The sequence below is a fragment of the Brachyhypopomus gauderio genome, chromosome 10 (genome assembly GCF_052324685.1).
Source record: "Brachyhypopomus gauderio isolate BG-103 chromosome 10, BGAUD_0.2, whole genome shotgun sequence".
NCBI lineage: Eukaryota > Metazoa > Chordata > Actinopteri > Gymnotiformes > Hypopomidae > Brachyhypopomus > Brachyhypopomus gauderio.
In genome coordinates this window covers 24,784,492-24,800,986 of record NC_135220.1, presented here as the reverse complement: position 1 = coordinate 24,800,986, position 16,495 = coordinate 24,784,492, and the positions used below count along the sequence as shown (strand labels likewise).

The window sequence follows — 16,495 nt, the reverse complement described above, 5'->3', positions numbered from 1 at the left end:
CTGATCAAGGAAACGCCGCTTTCTGTCTGTGTACTTTCTCCGTGCATCTTACTGAAACGGACAAACGCACTAATTATATATATATATATATATATATATATATATACCTACCTACATATATACCTACCTACACACACACACACACACACACACACAACACAAGGTTTCCAGAGAAACAGGACGTTTCGGACCTTTGTCTCTGAAACATCCTGTGTCTGACTGTGTACTTCAGTACAATTTTAACCTCTCTATGTATCTCTCTCGTGTATTAAATATTGTTAGGAGATTTTATATATATTTTATATATAATTCCCTAACAATGCAAGAGCAGCAACCAAAAAAAACAATGTACACAACAAATGTCGTTTATTGATATTTATACAAAATTCCAAAAAGTGATCTTTTTACATGAAAATACATTTTATTACACAAGGTAATAAATAAAAGACTAAAATAATTGCATTACTATAACTGTCTTCAGTATGTTCCAATCTAAAAGCAAAACATTCATTTGATCCCCAAACTTAATTAAGTTTGAACTAAGAGGACATTCCTACTCTAAAACTGTAAAAGCCATGCACTTCCAAACTAGGGTCCATCTTACCATTACATGCAGTTTTGCTTGCTTACTCTTAAAGGAAAAAATATAATAATACTAATAAGAGAAATAAAACCTCAAATGGTAATGCTCGAATTCAACAATTCCTGATGCATACATCACAGAGGTTACATCCTCTGAATGATGTTGCAATGCCTTTGGCACGTGAATGAACACATTACCAAAAGCATAGATTTTGATTGTTTCATCTCTCTGTTATGGTAAAGCCATGCAGCACTCTGTTGTATAAAAGAAATGAAATAATTATTCTGCTCTTTAGCGAGTCAAGATTTCGTCGCTAAGATCTTGCATTTCTTTCTGTTTCTGCCAGACACTCTCGTACAAGGCCTCTTGCATGTATTATACCTTTAAAAATACAAAACAGACATGTTTGCACCAGACACCATAAAACAACTATGTGCATTTAAAGTCCAAGAAGATGACGACAGTACCTCTTTTGAGTCGTTCCATAGCGCTTTTACTTCCAGCGTATGTTGGTCTAATTTCTTTCCCTAGCTCTTCGATAATAGCAAGAAGTTCAGCATATTTGCTCTGAGGAGCCTGGGTTCCATTTGGCCCCTGTATATGGAAAAACCGGTGTTTTAAAATAAATTCACGTTTTTTCACTTTTATTCATAATTAAAGGAGTGAAGAGAGTGCCTTGCTTGTGCACTGACCTACCTGTAAGAATCCCAATGACGGTGGCCCAAAATCATTTATTATTGGTCTGTAAGACTGAACTGTTGAGATGTTTGAAGAAGGAGAAGGAATGTTTCCACCTAAGATGGAGAAAGCGTATACTTTTCATTTCAGGATTTCAGAGAGGAAAATCGTGCATTGTTTTACAAGAAATTGGCAGCGTTTTCACATTGAATCAACGGTAAGCAGTACCGTCGTCAAACACTAGGTGTCCTCAAAGAGAAATAAAAAAAACACATTGAATCCGATCAATCAACAACCCTGGAGAGACTATCATGGAGGAAACGGAACGGGGCTGATCTTAGCAGCTAAAAGGATACGTTTTTATTACAATGTAGCGGCCTCCATCGAAACATATTCGGCCACCTAATGGCACGGACCTTTGAACCAGGAACGGTATAACCACGATACGACTCGTTTTTCTTTAAATGTAACTGAGGAACACGCTTTTTTCAGTTGTAATAATGGCGGATATGAATTAGCCTAGCTCTCAGGATCTGACCCTTTAGCTATCTGACTGGACAAAAACTACAGACACGGTTTTTCCCCAGGTATCCTTTGTAACGCCAAATTTTGCATTCGATATAACTTACCGAAGATTTAACGTTTTCCTGCATTTTTTCGCTTACCTTGGTTCACTGAAGTTCCTGGAATGTGCTGATGGGGGTTAGGTTTGTAAGACATTCCTACAGACGTAATAGATTACAGAAATAAAAATGTCCCTAAATTCAGCGAAGCGTCCGTCTCACAGACACTTTTTGTTTACAGCAGAGCAGCACCGGCAAATATGGCCGTCACTTATATTGACACCCACAATGCAATCCATCATTACAATGATACACACTATTACACTACAAAATCCCATTAAAAAGTCTATGTTTAGAAGTCCGTTTTCTCTTCAGACAAGATCATAAAGTTTTTAACAGACATCAATTTTTTAAAAAAGCTATTGATTTGAGTAGTTTAAACTTTTTCGTATAAAAACGTCTTTAAGAAAGATGTTAATTAAATAGTTAATAATGTCACCGTGGTGATTAATATAATCACTCGTAGAACCAAATCAGTATTTGATATAGTCCAGTCTCATTAAATTACTACTGTTAGAGATTGTACTGTTGCAAGATCATCTTTGAACGTATTATGTCGAGAATGAATTGAAGTAGTACAAAATATAAATTCGTATAGAAAGGGATTAATTATCTGGATTCGACCTTTTCTCGAATATGTTTTATATGTCTTGTTTTTATTATTAAATGCAACATTCTACATTTTGTTTCTACAATTTTCATTATTCATCTTCACAGAGAAAGCTGGGCAATTAAATACGAGAAAACCTGAGATTTGTCGGATAACCTTGAGCAGGAATTTAAAAGTCGTCACTAGAAGCGCATCGTTATCATTGCCCCACGTCAATGGCAATCAAGCGCCGCTATACTTATCGGTTAGGCTCGGCTTATTTCATTCAAGGCAGCATGTCCTAGGTCAAACGTGTTCTTGGATTTTGTCCGTCACAAACTGATATTGTACTTTGTTTTCAGACGTTAAACATCTTAACTATAATGAACAAGAATAAATAAATTCCTCACGTGCGTACCACAAATTTTATTTACTCAATTTCCCTTAACTACTATTCATTTGAACGGAGCTATTTCAGACAAGGAGACTTATTGAGTGTAGGTTACACCCCTAGCAAATAGTTATACAACTTGCCAAAATCAGTCAGGCTCAAGTTAAACCACAAGATTTATTGGTCGTATGCAAGAGGTAGAGATCTTGCACTCAGCTCAATTTTCATAGATTGTTTGTACAACAGCTCCATCAGTAGTGCAACTCGTGCAAGGATGAAATGAAATTGTCCTTAAAGTTTTTCCAACATCTATACTTTAAGCAAAACATGACTTTAGATATGCAACTATACACAGATATAGTAATGGAGAATTCTAGCATTTGCACCTACCCTGTCAACATTTACAGCAATATGAGGTGGGGTAAGGCTTTTTAGTCCTTCAGCCCAAGAACATTAAAGGTTTCATATGACGGCAAATATTAAAAGCAAGAAATGCAACAAGGAAAATCTGGGCTGCACCGTCGTGGCCTTCCATGGAGAAGGCCCATACTCATCCCCTTACCGCTCCCGCTCAACTCCCTCATATCCTTAAAAACACAAAACCCAAACAGCGCAAAGCAGCGGGAAAAAAAACAATGAATCTTCCCTTCTTTCTGAATATACAAAATCAAACTAAACCATGCAACATCACACTTCCAGATACCAGAGAAGTCAATGAGTCTTTAGGGGAGAGTAATATACTTTAGTCACCCTAAGTGCCAGCACTGTCCCTGGGAGTGGATTACAGGGATACTCCAGCATTTTTGCCCCAAGACATACTTTTCCCCCAAAGTTTGCAGATTACTTTAATAGACTTAAGTGCGTTGCAAAATGTCAGAGTGGGAACGTGATGCAGAAATGCCAGGCTTTCAGTACTGCACTGCAGTCTAAAATTAGGCATGAGTAACTTCTACACAAACTCAGCTACTGCATCTGCCCAAGTGTGCACATCATTTCATTGGTTTAGCATGGATAGTCAAGGTGAAATGACCATGTTAGGATTATCTTACAACTACAATGGAAATGCATGTTATGTACCAGCAAGGTAGTCTGGAGAAAAAAAGAAAAAAAAGAATTTTACAACCAATTTATCATAGGACTTGAAGTTTCCTAAAGTGAATTAAGATGGATTCTCAGCAAGATCATTTTGGACACAAGCAAGCTCGCCTTCTCACCCCTGCGGATAGCCAACATGTCCATTTCTGCACGACCACAACCTCTGAAACAAAATTCACATCGAAATGACCTGAAACGTTGAAAAGTCAGTCCCTGTGCAAAAATGATGGAATACCCCGTTGAGTGGTCAACCAGCGGAGGGAGGGGGAGGGGTCCAAGCATAAGGCAAAGCATGCATTTCAAGAGGGGGGAGTGACGTGAAGTTTAACCCCTGAGCGCTGACCTGTGCAAAACGAGAAGAATGGGTGATGTCTCGGCCTGCTTTACAGAAAATGTCAGCAGTGGCGAACACAGGCAGGCAGACTGGCACTACACAGTCCAATAAAAAAAACCCAAAAACGAGGGGAAAAAAAAACCACAAGAAAATGGAGCAGCCTGAACCAACATCTCTTCTCCCAGTACACCCTCACACTGCTGCTCCTACGGCCTAGACACCTTCCAGCTCTTCAGTCAGAAGTTCAGCGAGCATCTTTCGGGGGTGGGGGAGGGTGGTGGAGGCGATTGGGCCATCTTTGGACATGAACCCTGAATTGTTAAACACCGCCCAAGGGGATCTTCCTCATTGCATGCCAGCAGGGAGGAAGAGGGGAGGCCGACTCATGACGGTCAGCTGGGAGTAAGGAGGTGGAGGGTGGGTGCCACATCAGTTCTTGCCCCAGGGGGAGGTGAGGTGGTGGTGGTGGTGCTATGTGTTGGCCGAGTGGCTGATGCTCTGTGGGTGCAGCTGCTGCCATATCTGCTGCTCACGCACGGCCACCTGCTGGGACTGGTCCGACGAGGACAGGATGTTGGTCAGCGGGGACACGCAGGTCGCTGGAATGATGAGGCCTGGGGAGAGGGGGGGCAGAGAGGACATGGGGGTGAGAGGAGGGGACAGAGAAGACATGGGGGTGAATGGCGAGTGCTGGGGGAAAGACGCCCCCTCGTCCTGACTCACCGACTATTCGCTGCCCGTCCTCCGTCCTCAGCCGGACGATCTGCATCTTGACGTTGGTCCCGCTGACGGAGGCCAGGACGCCCTCCACTTTGGTCCACACGCTGAGGACGGAGCCGCACAGGACGTAGTAGGTCCTGCAGCGCAGCCCCACCTCACACTGCAGCCCCACAGAAGCCTTCTTGCAGTTCCCACGCCTGGAAGAAACACGACGAGCAGAGTCAATACAGTCTCCTACTGCCCACCGCCAATGACGTCCATTAGTGGAGTTACGCTCATTAAAACATTTCTTAAAAACCCAAGAGAACAAGTTACTAAAAATACACAGATCCCTCTTTATAGACCGATGATTCAGGCACGCACCAGTAGGCATGAGAGCACACGTCTGCTGAGGACTTGTATTGATCCACCCAACACTGCTTCGCGTCATCTGAAAGGACCTAACAGAAATTTCATGACAAGCTTGTGTTAAAGCCATCCACCAAGGTTTTCAAAGTCAAATTGATGGAGAAAGCAGTTTGAAGTGGCAACCAGTTGGGAGTGAGGTACCTTTTTACATCGCTTCCGAATGTCTGCGTACGTCTCCAGTTTAAGCTGCTTTCCTGTATTTGGTCTGTACACCATAAAGAGTCGCTTCTTGGTGTTGACCTCCTTCACCAAGATGGCTATTTTCTTGTTATTCCGTACCTAAATGAATATATAGACAGTGGTCAAGAACTAATTTTCTGGAAGTTGGCCCACACATTCGATTCTCGATTCTGGATGTAAAGGTGAGTGATTCAGGAGGGTGAAACTTCCTCACCTGGACATAGAAGCCATCATCTGGACCGTTCTGGTCTGCCCAGATGTGTGTGGCTTCCTCCCATGCCATACCCCGCTCCACGCTCACCTACAGGACAAGATGGGGTCATGTTACTACCTATAAACCTCTCAAGATGCAGCCAAGAGATACAAGATGTTTTAAATGATACAGATCAACCCTTTATGCGCGTATTTGTTTACTCCAATGCGAGAGACGTTATAGATACAAGTAAAATTCATGCTCTGGAAATATGAGTTATTAATGGAAGGTTTGGAGAAAAACATATACCGTGTAAAGCTCAACATGTCCTGAAGTGGAGTATCCTGGTGTCAAGAACTTCTTGGCATCCGCCTTTTTAACTTTCTCATCTCCCGAACCCAAGTCTAAGGAGAGTTTTAAGGAGGAAAAAGCTAATTGGACAAAGCCTTATAAAACCAAAAACTATAATGCGTCTCAAATACAGAACTCTTAAAAAGTGACTGGCAGCCTGGTTCTCTTACCCAGAATTCCCATGTCATATCTGCCATTCTTTTTGGCATTCTGAATGACAGCAGTCAAAGTGTCTGAGAAATACTGGAAGAGAGCATTCTGCTGCTGAACCTCCATGCCAAGAATCCGATTTAAGAACTTTCCAATGTTGTTGTAATCTAAACAAAAATTGACAAATCAGAAAACAGTTTAAGAAAACAACATTAATGCAAATTTAGAGAGAATGGATTTCTCATCTCAAATTTAGATTAGAGACTTAAGTTACCTTCAACTAATGAAAAATTCTTACCTTTATCCAGTGAGAGGACACCAGACCTATCCTCCACATTAATCAATCCCACACCAATTAAACCACTGCGGATTTCTGTGGACACCCAGGTTTATAATCAAATTACACATCTTGGTTTAGTGACTAAATGGATTTAAAATTATTTAACCCCTGCCCACAGCATAAATAAAAGCAACTGACCTTTAAAGAAATCTCCGTCAAAGTCAGAGGGTGGTGAGACCATGGGAGAATCCAAATTCACAATGGACTTCATAACGATCTCAAGAGCATTTCTGCCATACTGTAAATGGAGAAGTGGACGTGAGCCTAGGTTGGGACTTTGTCTTAATATTTAAGGCGAATGCACTCTTACTTTGTTGTCAAAGTTGAAGCGGCTGAGGTCTCTAGTCTCTGTGGCTCTTCGGTCTCCATGGGTGAGGGCGCCCTATTAGACTGCATGTATTAGTTGAATGGAATGATACATTTGTTCTACTAAACCACAAAGACTTGAACCTACCAAGCTCTCTAATCTTTTGGCAACGATGGAGGCAAATCTCTGCTCTCCGGCAAGTTCGGAGATGAGGAACACGTACTCTGGCGCAGTGACTTGGTTGGATCGGTGTGTTCTACCTGTGAGAACAAATGGTAAGAAATAAGACTTAAGTTAGTGTGGAAAAAAGAAATCATGATGAATTACGTGAAAAATCCTGACTAGGGCTTCACTGATCATATGAGAACATGCTCCATATAAACAGAACTGATCTTCAGCAGCCCTTAATATCCACAACTCCGTAAAGGGGGTGGGCTTTAACTGCAATTCTCAAAGGCCATTGGTTAAAATGCACAAACCGAACTGCTGTATGGCCCTGTCTGCACTCCATGGCAACTCCAACGTCATGTGTACCCTCCTCCTCTGGTTCTTAACTCTACGGTCAGCTTGTAACGAAATACCAGAGCTGGCCGCCTCCGAGATGATGGCGATGTTCTAAACAAAGTAAAAACAAAAACGTCAGGGTCCAAAAACCAGGCTTAAGGTCCAGATCAAAACAAAAGAGGCAAGTGGGCAATAATGTGCACCGGACCTTTTCTCCATCCATAAACCTCTGCTTCTCCGTGAGGTTCAGGATTTCCACAGGAACATCCAGTTCTGATCTGGATTCGTAGGAAATGCTGCCATCATCGTTGCTGACTACTCTGCCTTTGCGTCCGGTCATCTTAAAAAAATGTTTTAAAAAGCAAACAAACTAAAGATGTGGGGTGCGCAAGATACACACAAGTAGATAGATAGTGGCATCCCTACAAAACAAAATGCTCAGGAATTTGAGCAAATTCAAGCATACTGTGGGATCCAGTCCATGAAGCAAATGAGCAGGTCAGAGTGCCACCCCGAGACAGCGTACCTCCGCCACGTTGTCGGGGCCTCCCAGCTCATCGATGAGTTCGTCCAGCGTGTTGGGGGGCAGGTGCTCGGACAGCTTCTCCAGCTGCTCCAACAGCTGCCTCTTCATGTGCTGGGCGTCCTCTACCGCATCGTGACTCGTCACGCAGCTGCTCTCCTCCGCTTCATGTTTAGCTGCAATCACACACTCAAGACCTCAGGCCCAGTTTCTTCCAATGGTGACGGTGCAAACACTTCCAGTAAACCTTAGCTTGCTTTTTCAGAAGTGAACCCAAGGACCCAGAGTGAATAAAAAGGCATCAAGAAAGCGGGTGCGTTCTGGAGAGGAGGACAAGCGTGTGGCCACCTACCTGTAGTTATCGCGTGATTGGATATTGATTTTACGGCTGGCGCCATGAAGGCAGGCCTGGTTGAGCCAAGCCCAGAGGCTAGCAAGGCACTTTGGATGGAGTCCGGGTCTATGCTCCTTCTCTTCTTCTTCTTGTTCTTCTTTTCTTTGCCCTTCTTAGAGTCTTTTCGTATTAGCCAAGGATCTGCATGGGTTTAATAGAAAACAGACAACGGTATTAAATTATGGCAGCAACGGGAGCAAATGGCAGGGCGCCAGGGAACCCAGCTTCACGTCCTCACCATCCTCCTCATCCTCGCTGGAATCGTCCTTAAACGGGTTGAAGTCATCTTCGTCCTCGTCGTCTCCCGAGCTGACTGACCGGAAGCTATTGTCGCTCTCGGCGTCTCGGTCGGAGTCTTCGGAATTGCTGTCGTCAGAGCTGCTCCCCGAAAGACCCCCGGACTTACGAGCCTTCTTCACTTCCTTCTTAACCTCTGGACCTACAACCGCACCAGAGGCGGAGGAGAACCGAACTCTCGGTCATACAGAAAGTGAAACTACTGATTTTTAAAGACTCATCATTACAGTCACCCAACATTTATTACACTATGTCTTTGTGGTCAAATTCGGGTCAGCAGTTGGTGTGCAGCTTGTAACGTACCTTTACGCTTCTTTCCCTTGTGCTGCACGGCGGTTTCTGCTGGTGACGGTGTCTTCTTTGCCGACAGGTCAATACCCAGCAAGCTGAAGAGCTTTTGTCTGTCTGGGGCAGGAAAGTGCTTTTCCACCAAAGACTGAAGGACACCCCTTAAGAGCAACACAAAAACCCAGACATTGTCAGGCCTGGAAACTGAATGTAGATCATGAAAACGACTGTTTCACCCTTCCTTGGGAACATCTCTGGCTAGAACGGACCAATCCCCCCCTCCACACACACAAAGCAAGTGCTTGATCAAGGGATTTCAGCGTTGAATCACCACTGCGTGTGGTCTACAACCACACTTAAGCTGTGGGAACTGTACCCAAAGTCCCACCCTCACGTCCCCTAGATATTCTGCTTGGCAAAACGTGATGTTTAGATGAAATTCATCACCTAAATGCCACTTCTGCTGTACTGCAATACAACTTGCAGTACTGCCAAAGAACAAACACCACCCCAACTTCAAAAAGAACACACAATATAACTAAAAATCCCTTTCTGAACCTCACCCCCAACACATCCCATGCACGCACACACACACACGCTTTCCATCTCTTGGTGAACAGTATTTTCCCAGGTGGAAGTAGTAATAGGAAGTGAGAAGGCTTCATTCATCCATGTCAAGGTCTGCAGACATTGAGAGAGGAAATGCTTCTGCGCTCACTTTGCGGTGGACACAAAGTCATTGAGTTCGCCTCCGCCTTCCTCCAAGGCCTCCAGCGTTCGAGCTTCACCCGTGGACTGCAGACCGATGACCACACACTGGGAAAAACGAGCACAAGCTCGGTCACTTCAACGCCAAGCCTTTTAGTCGCTTCCGGGAAAAACCCTGGCGCCCGAACCGCCCTGACCTTTCCGTTCTTGACCTCCTCTCTGGCGAGCTGCACCACTCTCCGGACCTTGGACGCAATGCACAGGTACTTGAAGAAGCGCTGGTGAGCCGACCAGAACTGACCCCACATGGACTTCTTCATGCGCTGCTCGGCGTCCATCAGGTTGGCGGCTTGCTGGAACTTCTCCCTCGCACTCACCCACTGTGAGTCACAGAAATAAACAAAGGATCAAAAGATGATCAATCTAGAATCTCTGCCAAGGCAAGGCTACCAAACACACATCTACCTTGCGGAAAGGATGACCGCTACAGCGGGCAAATGGAATTTTCAGACCTCGCAAAATACATCGCACAGCTGCACATTTTATGCAAAGGTCATAGGTCACTGCACGTACCAGACGAACTGACTTGTTATACATCTTGATGTAGTCTTGTGTCAGGGGAACTTCCTCAATCTTGAAAGTCACGCCCTGGAAGCTCAGTTGCCGAGCAATGTACATGCCTCTCAATTTCATATCCATGGCAACAATTTCCATGGCACCAACACCTCTAAAATAAACCAACAAGGGATAGCATTCAAATAAAACCCAGATGGATTTCAAATACAGGGAACGGTAATAATTTCATTCAAAGATCTGGACTCTGCTGTCATAAAAGGATTCCTGACATGAAAGCCAACCTTCTTTCAACGGCTTGAATAAAATTCGTAAACTCCTTAAAAGGAGTTCCTTCTCCCCAGATCCCGAGACGGTTCATGTAAGCCATGTTCCGTGGTTCCGAGGCTCCTACAGAAAAGGCAGAAAATGAGACGAAGCTGCTTATATGCTTCTCGCTTTAGAAAACGGCGAAGAATTCTTCCCTCAACGTACCTGTGGCGCTGGCATACACGACCCGTGCTTTGGGAAGCTTGTTCTGGAGCTCGAGGACCGCCAGTCCAGTCTTGGTGGGTTTTGAGGACCCGATAGGACAAACATTTTTGGCTTTGTGACACTCATCAAAGATTATCTGAAAGGCTCAGTTCAGGGAAACGACTACAGCAATTGAGGACCTATTGGAGTATGTGGCAAAATAACCAGACATCCCATTCTTACTCCTTGAATGACAACAAATTTCATCAGGTTCTTTAATATGAAGCGACTCTTTTGGCCTTTACTAATGAGAGGGAAAAACAAGCCCAAAGCAAACGAAGAAAAGGCTCTCAGAACTGAAAGGATACCACACCATCAAAGTCTTCTCCACACCAATGAAGCAGCTGCTTAAACCTCGTCTTATACTTCCCACCGGACTGGCTTTCTCCAATCAAGGAGGAGTAAGTGGCAAAGATCACGCCTTTTTTAACACTTCCATTGTGTTTGGAAGAGATTTTTCCATATTTAAACTGAGTTTGGGGGGGGGGGGGGGGGGGGAATGAAAAAAAGAAAAGTTGTCTTTTGTCGTTTTGATGCCTCAAATGAGAACAAATGCATGGCAGTAAGGGTAAAACCTTTCAATACCTTATTTAATGAATGGACCTGAATGTTTTTTGCTCCGATGTCTCTCAAGTCCCTTTCTGCATCATATTTTAAATCGTTTGAAACGCTAAACCTAAGAGAAACATTGAGAATTAGAAAGACACTCCAACAACTGCTTTTAGAAATCCTATTCAATATATTACAACTATGCTTGAAACAATCTGTCATGCTCAGATGAACGTAAAGCAGCTGAGAGATCAAACGGCCGGAAGCTGTTCAGCCATGCCCAGCCCTCTTTATAAAATAAAAAACAAATATTACAGTGTATCTCAGGGTCCCTAAACAAAACCAACGAAGGAAAGGAGACACCTTACCAGAGAGATCTTTTCCTGCTAAGAAGATAATTTTCATATATAATGCCAGCGATGGTTCTCCCCTTTCCAACACCAGCCCCATCACCAATCAGATACGCTGCTCTGTCCCCATTTGGAAGGAATGTCTCGTGTTGCTGTGAAACCAAAGAAATTGATCCCCCCACCCCAAATAAAAGAAAAAAAGAAAAAGAAAATAACTAAGACAGATTGGTATAGAAGTTTTGAGATATTAAAAAAAAGGTTAAAGGCACAAGGCCACCTTAAAAGGATTTTGCAGCTCCACAGATTTTAGGCACTCTGCCCGTTTGTCAGCACAAACCTGACAGGCGTACGTGACGGCCTCGAGTTGAAGAGCGGACAGCCAGCCTCTGTCGATGGTCTCCTCCGGAACGGAGAGTCTGTACCACACATTGGGAGGGTTGACACTTGAGAGGGAGCTGGTCTCCACCACAGGGTCAGGGTGTCGCTGTCCTATTTTCACTGTGGAGGAGAAAAAAAGTCATTCAGAAGGACTTTCCAAAAGGCTAGAGGGCAAAAAAACCCCCGTGTCTACTGCGATTAGATGGCTAGACGTGACGCCTGTAATTAACCAGTAGTGCAACGTTATTTTGGCCCAAATTATTCTCATTTGTTGCATCACGTAAATGTCACAGTTTATGCAAGAACAGAATCTCATGTGTTCCACACGAGTTTTGGACACACAGATTTGTTATTAGCGCAAGCTGTGCATTGCACAAGTCAGCTTTGTGATGATTTACAAATTCCACATTTTTGCAGACTAACTTAGCGCAACCCTTCAGAAGCTGGGAAGCGCGCAGCACACTGCCCACTCGGAGTGAAGGCTGAAACCAAGCCACCCACATCATTCCGTTCAGATACCGAGTGCACACACACGCAGACCCCCCCCCGTACCGCTCATGCATACATTTCATTGGCATGTATTCCGCATAGGTCTCTGCATGGCCCAACTCCTCCTCTTCCTCCTCCTCTGGCTCCTCATCATCCTTCATACCAGGTAGCTTCTTAAATCCAAACACAAATAAACTCAGCATTCTACCACAACATACATCGTGTTATAAGGTGTGTATAAGTGGTGTTATTACATTTACAGGTGAGAAGCTCCGCATTTTTATTTCATCGTTGACCCAGATTCTGGCAACGTCTTTGGTCGACACGTCTTTCTTCATGCCATTGTTCACCTCCACTGCAGGAGTCAAAGGACAGATGCGCTCAAATGAGACTGGACAAAGCAACCCTGTAAGTGTCCAACACAATCATCAAATACGCCGATCACCACCTCACTTAAAACACCAGTGAAAATGCTAAAAGTGCAATTAAGAGAACGCCCATTTAAAACGCTACCCATACCTGGTTGATTAATCAGTTTTTTGGAGACCAAAATAATCTCTGAAAGGAGAGAGTACTGTAAGTAAAGTTAAAAAAATATCAACTGGAGAAACAGCAATATGCCTTCTGGATATCTATGGGTACTTTTAAATAAGGATTAGAAGCAATCCATTTCTCCATGGCCTGTCTCACTCAAAAAGAATAATATTCCCCCTTGAGAGCAGTGACTGAGTAGGACAGCAAAACAAAGCTCATCTCTAAACCTCAATCATGAACATGTCATAAATAACACATCTGTTCTGAGACGGTAAAATTAGCTGACTGATTGCATTAAATGATTGACAGTTTCCACTGCAAAGGGTTGAAAAGTTCAAACATGCTCATGCATCTACTTCAAATTGAAAATCAGTTGTGCTGCGTTACACTAATAAATACAAGAGAAGCCCAGTGAAAATCTTGGACTCGTTTGAGCTCACTTTCAGCATTCAACATGGGAGAAGTTAGAAGAGATTTCTCACTTAGTGATGCTTCTCACATACCATCCACAAACTTATATCTGATTTACTCCGAGAGCTAGAAGTGGACTTCAAACCCAAACAGTAATTTACGAATCGAAAAGAGAGTGGTAGGGATTTACAAGTGACCATAAGCGCATGAAATTCCATGCGCCCACTAGGACTCACTAGCGCCAGTGGCCGTGGCAACAGGCTGAGCTATATCGGGTGGGGGCTTCAGTTTCATGAGCTCTCCGAGGCTGCTTGTCTTCAGCAGGTCCTTCAGCTTGATCTGTTCGCGGCTGGGCGTGGCCACGGTGCAGACGGGGGGTGTGGCCAAGGAGGAGGCGGTGCCGCGCTGGGCAGAGGATGCCATCTGCACCACCTTGGTTACTGTGATGGTCTGCCTGGACGTGGTCCCCACAGAGGGCTTGGTGACGACTATGGTTCCCAGTGATGGCAACTGATTTAGTTGATTTAAGACAAACGTGGTGGTCGAGGGCTGAGGCTTTTGCTTTAAAAGCAAAAACAAAAGTGAGGGTCAGTTCTGGAACATTGCACGACAATCAAATGGTGGGAAACAATATTCGGTTACTATAACAACTAGAATCAGTAGTCTAAATGGTACACTCAACTACAAAGCCGAGTGATGGCGGCTAACATGTCAAAACTAGACATTAAACACTGCCCAGAATTCTGGTTCACATCAGCTGAGGTTTAAAGAAGCCACGACGTCCACTTTCAGGCGTCAGTGCAAATACAAGGATGACCATCAGGAGTAATTTAAGGGCTTACTCTGATTGTGACTGTGGGTGTTGGTGGCACAGTGGGTTCAATGCGAACAGATCCAGCCACCTCACTGCCCAGGCTTATGTCAAGGACATTTTTTGCCTGAATGCGAGAGAAAGTAAGAGAGAGCCTATAAAAAAAAAACTTCAAACAACGTTCCTGTGTCTACTGCTCCCACTCTCTTATTTGCTAATGTGGCAAAGACTCCATACGTTTTGGCAAACCCAAACGCTACTCTGCATACAACACGATTTGTGCACAGCCGTAGGATAGCAGTCTGTACAAAAATCTAACGTTCAACTTGTTGGAAGAGGCCTCAACATCAAGAGCCTTGTCTACCTGTTGAGAGGCAGGAGCCTGGACAGTGTCCTGAGAATCAATGTCAAAAAGGTCATTTGGGCAAATTCCACTTTCACTCAGGGCTGCAAGGAGCAGATCCTGTCCTGGGTCCATTGTCTGTAAAGCACACAATAATCACGTCAAAGTAATACGCAGAAACTTACCAAGCATAAACAGTAGGACCTTCAATCATGAAGCTGAAGGGATTTCAGCAATAATAGAATGGTCTAAATCTATTAGTCAGTAAAAAGAAAAAGGTTTGATTTGGTGGAAGCGGAAGGCAGTAACAAGTTACCATGGATGCTTATGTTACCATGGTAGGGGCAAATTCTGTTCCATAACACACACAGAGTGCTACGCATGGGACCAAAAATGACATTTTTCATATAGTATGAATGACTGTATATACAAAAGATACAACAAAATAATTGTGTCATAATAATCGAAAGGTTAGAGACAATACAACTTGCTTGCGGTTCACCATAACATGCACCTTTGCACGTGTTTGAAAAACTCATCCCGCTAGCTAGCTAACCACTTCCTGGTCTGACGTTGCTATTTGGCAAACTGAAACAGCAACCGGCCGTCGAGTGGTGTACATTATTAATACAACAATAGTTCAACAAAACAGGAGCGAATTTAAACGGTCACACTACAAGCACAGTTCTTGTGGCGTTCTTACAGACGCGTCGCTTGAAAATAATAAAATCACTCAGCATTACACGGCTAGCTTAGCATGCTACATAGCAGTATCTAAATAAGCTAGCTAGCTCGCGTTAACTATCCAGCATAAACAGCAGTCACTTTCGTTTTAAGGGCAACGTTATTTGACGCTACCATTCATGGAAATAGATCAACGGGTTGTCTCGATCGCAGACTGCTACATTAAATGCACGTAGCTACATTGGCCAAGTGGCCGAGCTGCCAACTGAAGTGATAATGATCCGGGACGCGGTTAGAGCGGCTCCACTAACCGCGCCAGCCTCGTCCCTGTGATGGAGCAGCGCGCGGAACCGCTGGAGCGCGTGAAACTGCGCGAGGCGATCGCCAAGTGAAGTTTGCTAGCCACATAGCTAACGTTCATTTGACAAACGACCTCCCGCTCGTAAACTTCGAAAGACCAGTTACCGGGTTCATATCTGCGATAACACACGATAGTGGGTTTTTGGTTTACACATATTATTCCGTTACACGCCTTTACACCATAAAATAACCGCCGACTTTAGCCGTCCACTAACAACCGTAACGTTGCTAATAGCCACACACTGCTAGCTAGCTAGCAGGACGCGCTCGCGCGCCGTCACCACGTACTCCTCGGCAAGTTCGCGAGCTGTCTAGCTTCCCACCGAACACTTTATAAAGAAAAGTACAGAAATAACCTACGTGACGATGGGGAATCGTGTAGAAAGTCACAAAAACAGACGTAGAAAAGAATGAGCTGCGTTTTCGGAATTTCGTGCTGCCAAAAACATACTTACCCCACGGTTTCTAGGGACCTCCGTTGTGGCGGCGGGTTGCAGGATGTCGCCTCTTCTCTCCGCTTGTTTTCTAACCACCCGGCGCCATCTTTACCAAACGGCAAGAATCGCGTGTAGGTCACGTGATTTTTAGCCAGAAAGAAGAAAATTTCAACACCGAAATTCTTTCACTGCAACGGCGCTGATGGCATATAAAACGGGCGTTGAGGAAGAACTTACAGAAAGCAACCAGCATCTCCACGATATCTGCCATATTAATGGTAGTTTTAAGCAAAAGTAGTCAGAGAAGCAGAACGCTAAACCCGCATCACGTGACCCTTCCTTCGCAAACTAAGGAAATGACGTTTTTAACATTATTTCCTCCTATGACATAGGATGACATTGTGAAT

The 16,495-nt window shown here is 44.0% G+C and overlaps 2 protein-coding genes across 7 annotated transcripts; both read right to left on the bottom strand.

The window, feature by feature from the left end:
* Positions 1–349: 349 nt before the first annotated feature.
* cdk2ap1 (cyclin dependent kinase 2 associated protein 1) lies at positions 350–2,083 on the bottom strand. Its single transcript, XM_077018355.1, has 4 exons — positions 1,927–2,083; positions 1,280–1,377; positions 1,051–1,177; positions 350–964 (listed from the first exon to the last, which is right to left on the bottom strand). The coding sequence occupies exons 1-4, from the start codon at positions 1,979–1,981 to the stop codon at positions 897–899; spliced, it is 348 nt and encodes a 115-aa protein (XP_076874470.1). The 5' UTR covers positions 1,982–2,083; the 3' UTR covers positions 350–896.
* A 939-nt stretch (positions 2,084–3,022) lies between these two features.
* Positions 3,023–16,428, bottom strand: sbno1 (strawberry notch homolog 1 (Drosophila)). Of its 6 annotated transcripts, XM_077020740.1 has the most exons (34): positions 16,326–16,428; positions 16,107–16,194; positions 14,629–14,745; positions 14,296–14,391; positions 13,690–14,014; positions 13,028–13,066; positions 12,763–12,863; positions 12,585–12,681; positions 11,979–12,139; positions 11,660–11,793; positions 11,328–11,418; positions 11,051–11,212; positions 10,704–10,839; positions 10,514–10,619; positions 10,230–10,383; positions 9,854–10,036; positions 9,667–9,764; positions 8,964–9,109; positions 8,602–8,802; positions 8,322–8,504; positions 7,973–8,145; positions 7,655–7,786; positions 7,422–7,557; positions 7,090–7,202; positions 6,946–7,017; positions 6,774–6,873; positions 6,594–6,668; positions 6,316–6,462; positions 6,104–6,198; positions 5,816–5,902; positions 5,563–5,700; positions 5,377–5,453; positions 5,017–5,210; positions 3,023–4,907 (listed from the first exon to the last, which is right to left on the bottom strand). In XM_077020740.1, exons 3-34 carry the CDS (start codon positions 14,740–14,742, stop codon positions 4,765–4,767), a joined length of 4,209 nt encoding a protein of 1,402 aa, XP_076876855.1. In that variant the 5' UTR covers positions 14,743–14,745; positions 16,107–16,194; positions 16,326–16,428; the 3' UTR covers positions 3,023–4,764. The 6 variants fall into 6 exon arrangements, with proteins under 6 accessions (XP_076876855.1, XP_076876856.1, XP_076876853.1 ...); XM_077020741.1 differs by lacking the exons at positions 16,107–16,194; positions 16,326–16,428 and adding an exon at positions 15,603–16,038; XM_077020738.1 differs by lacking the exons at positions 16,107–16,194; positions 16,326–16,428 and adding an exon at positions 15,466–15,606.
* Between the last annotated feature and the right edge of the window lie 67 nt (positions 16,429–16,495).

Coding starts and splice junctions, on each gene's coding strand:
- cdk2ap1 (XM_077018355.1), bottom strand. CDS start 1,981: ATGTCTTACAAACCTAACCCCCATCAGCACATTCCAGGAACTTCAGTG. Junction 1,378..1,926: donor AGGAACTTCAGTGAACCAAG/GTAAGCGAAAAA, acceptor TCTCCATCTTAG/GTGGAAACATTCCTTCTCCT. Junction 965..1,050: donor TATGGAACGACTCAAAAGAG/GTACTGTCGTCA, acceptor GTATTTTTAAAG/GTATAATACATGCAAGAGGC.
- sbno1 (XM_077020738.1), bottom strand. Junction 7,018..7,089: donor CCAAAAGATTAGAGAGCTTG/GTAGGTTCAAGT, acceptor GCAGTCTAATAG/GGCGCCCTCACCCATGGAGA. Junction 5,211..5,376: donor GTGTGCTCTCATGCCTACTG/GTGCGTGCCTGA, acceptor TGTTTCTTCCAG/GCGTGGGAACTGCAAGAAGG.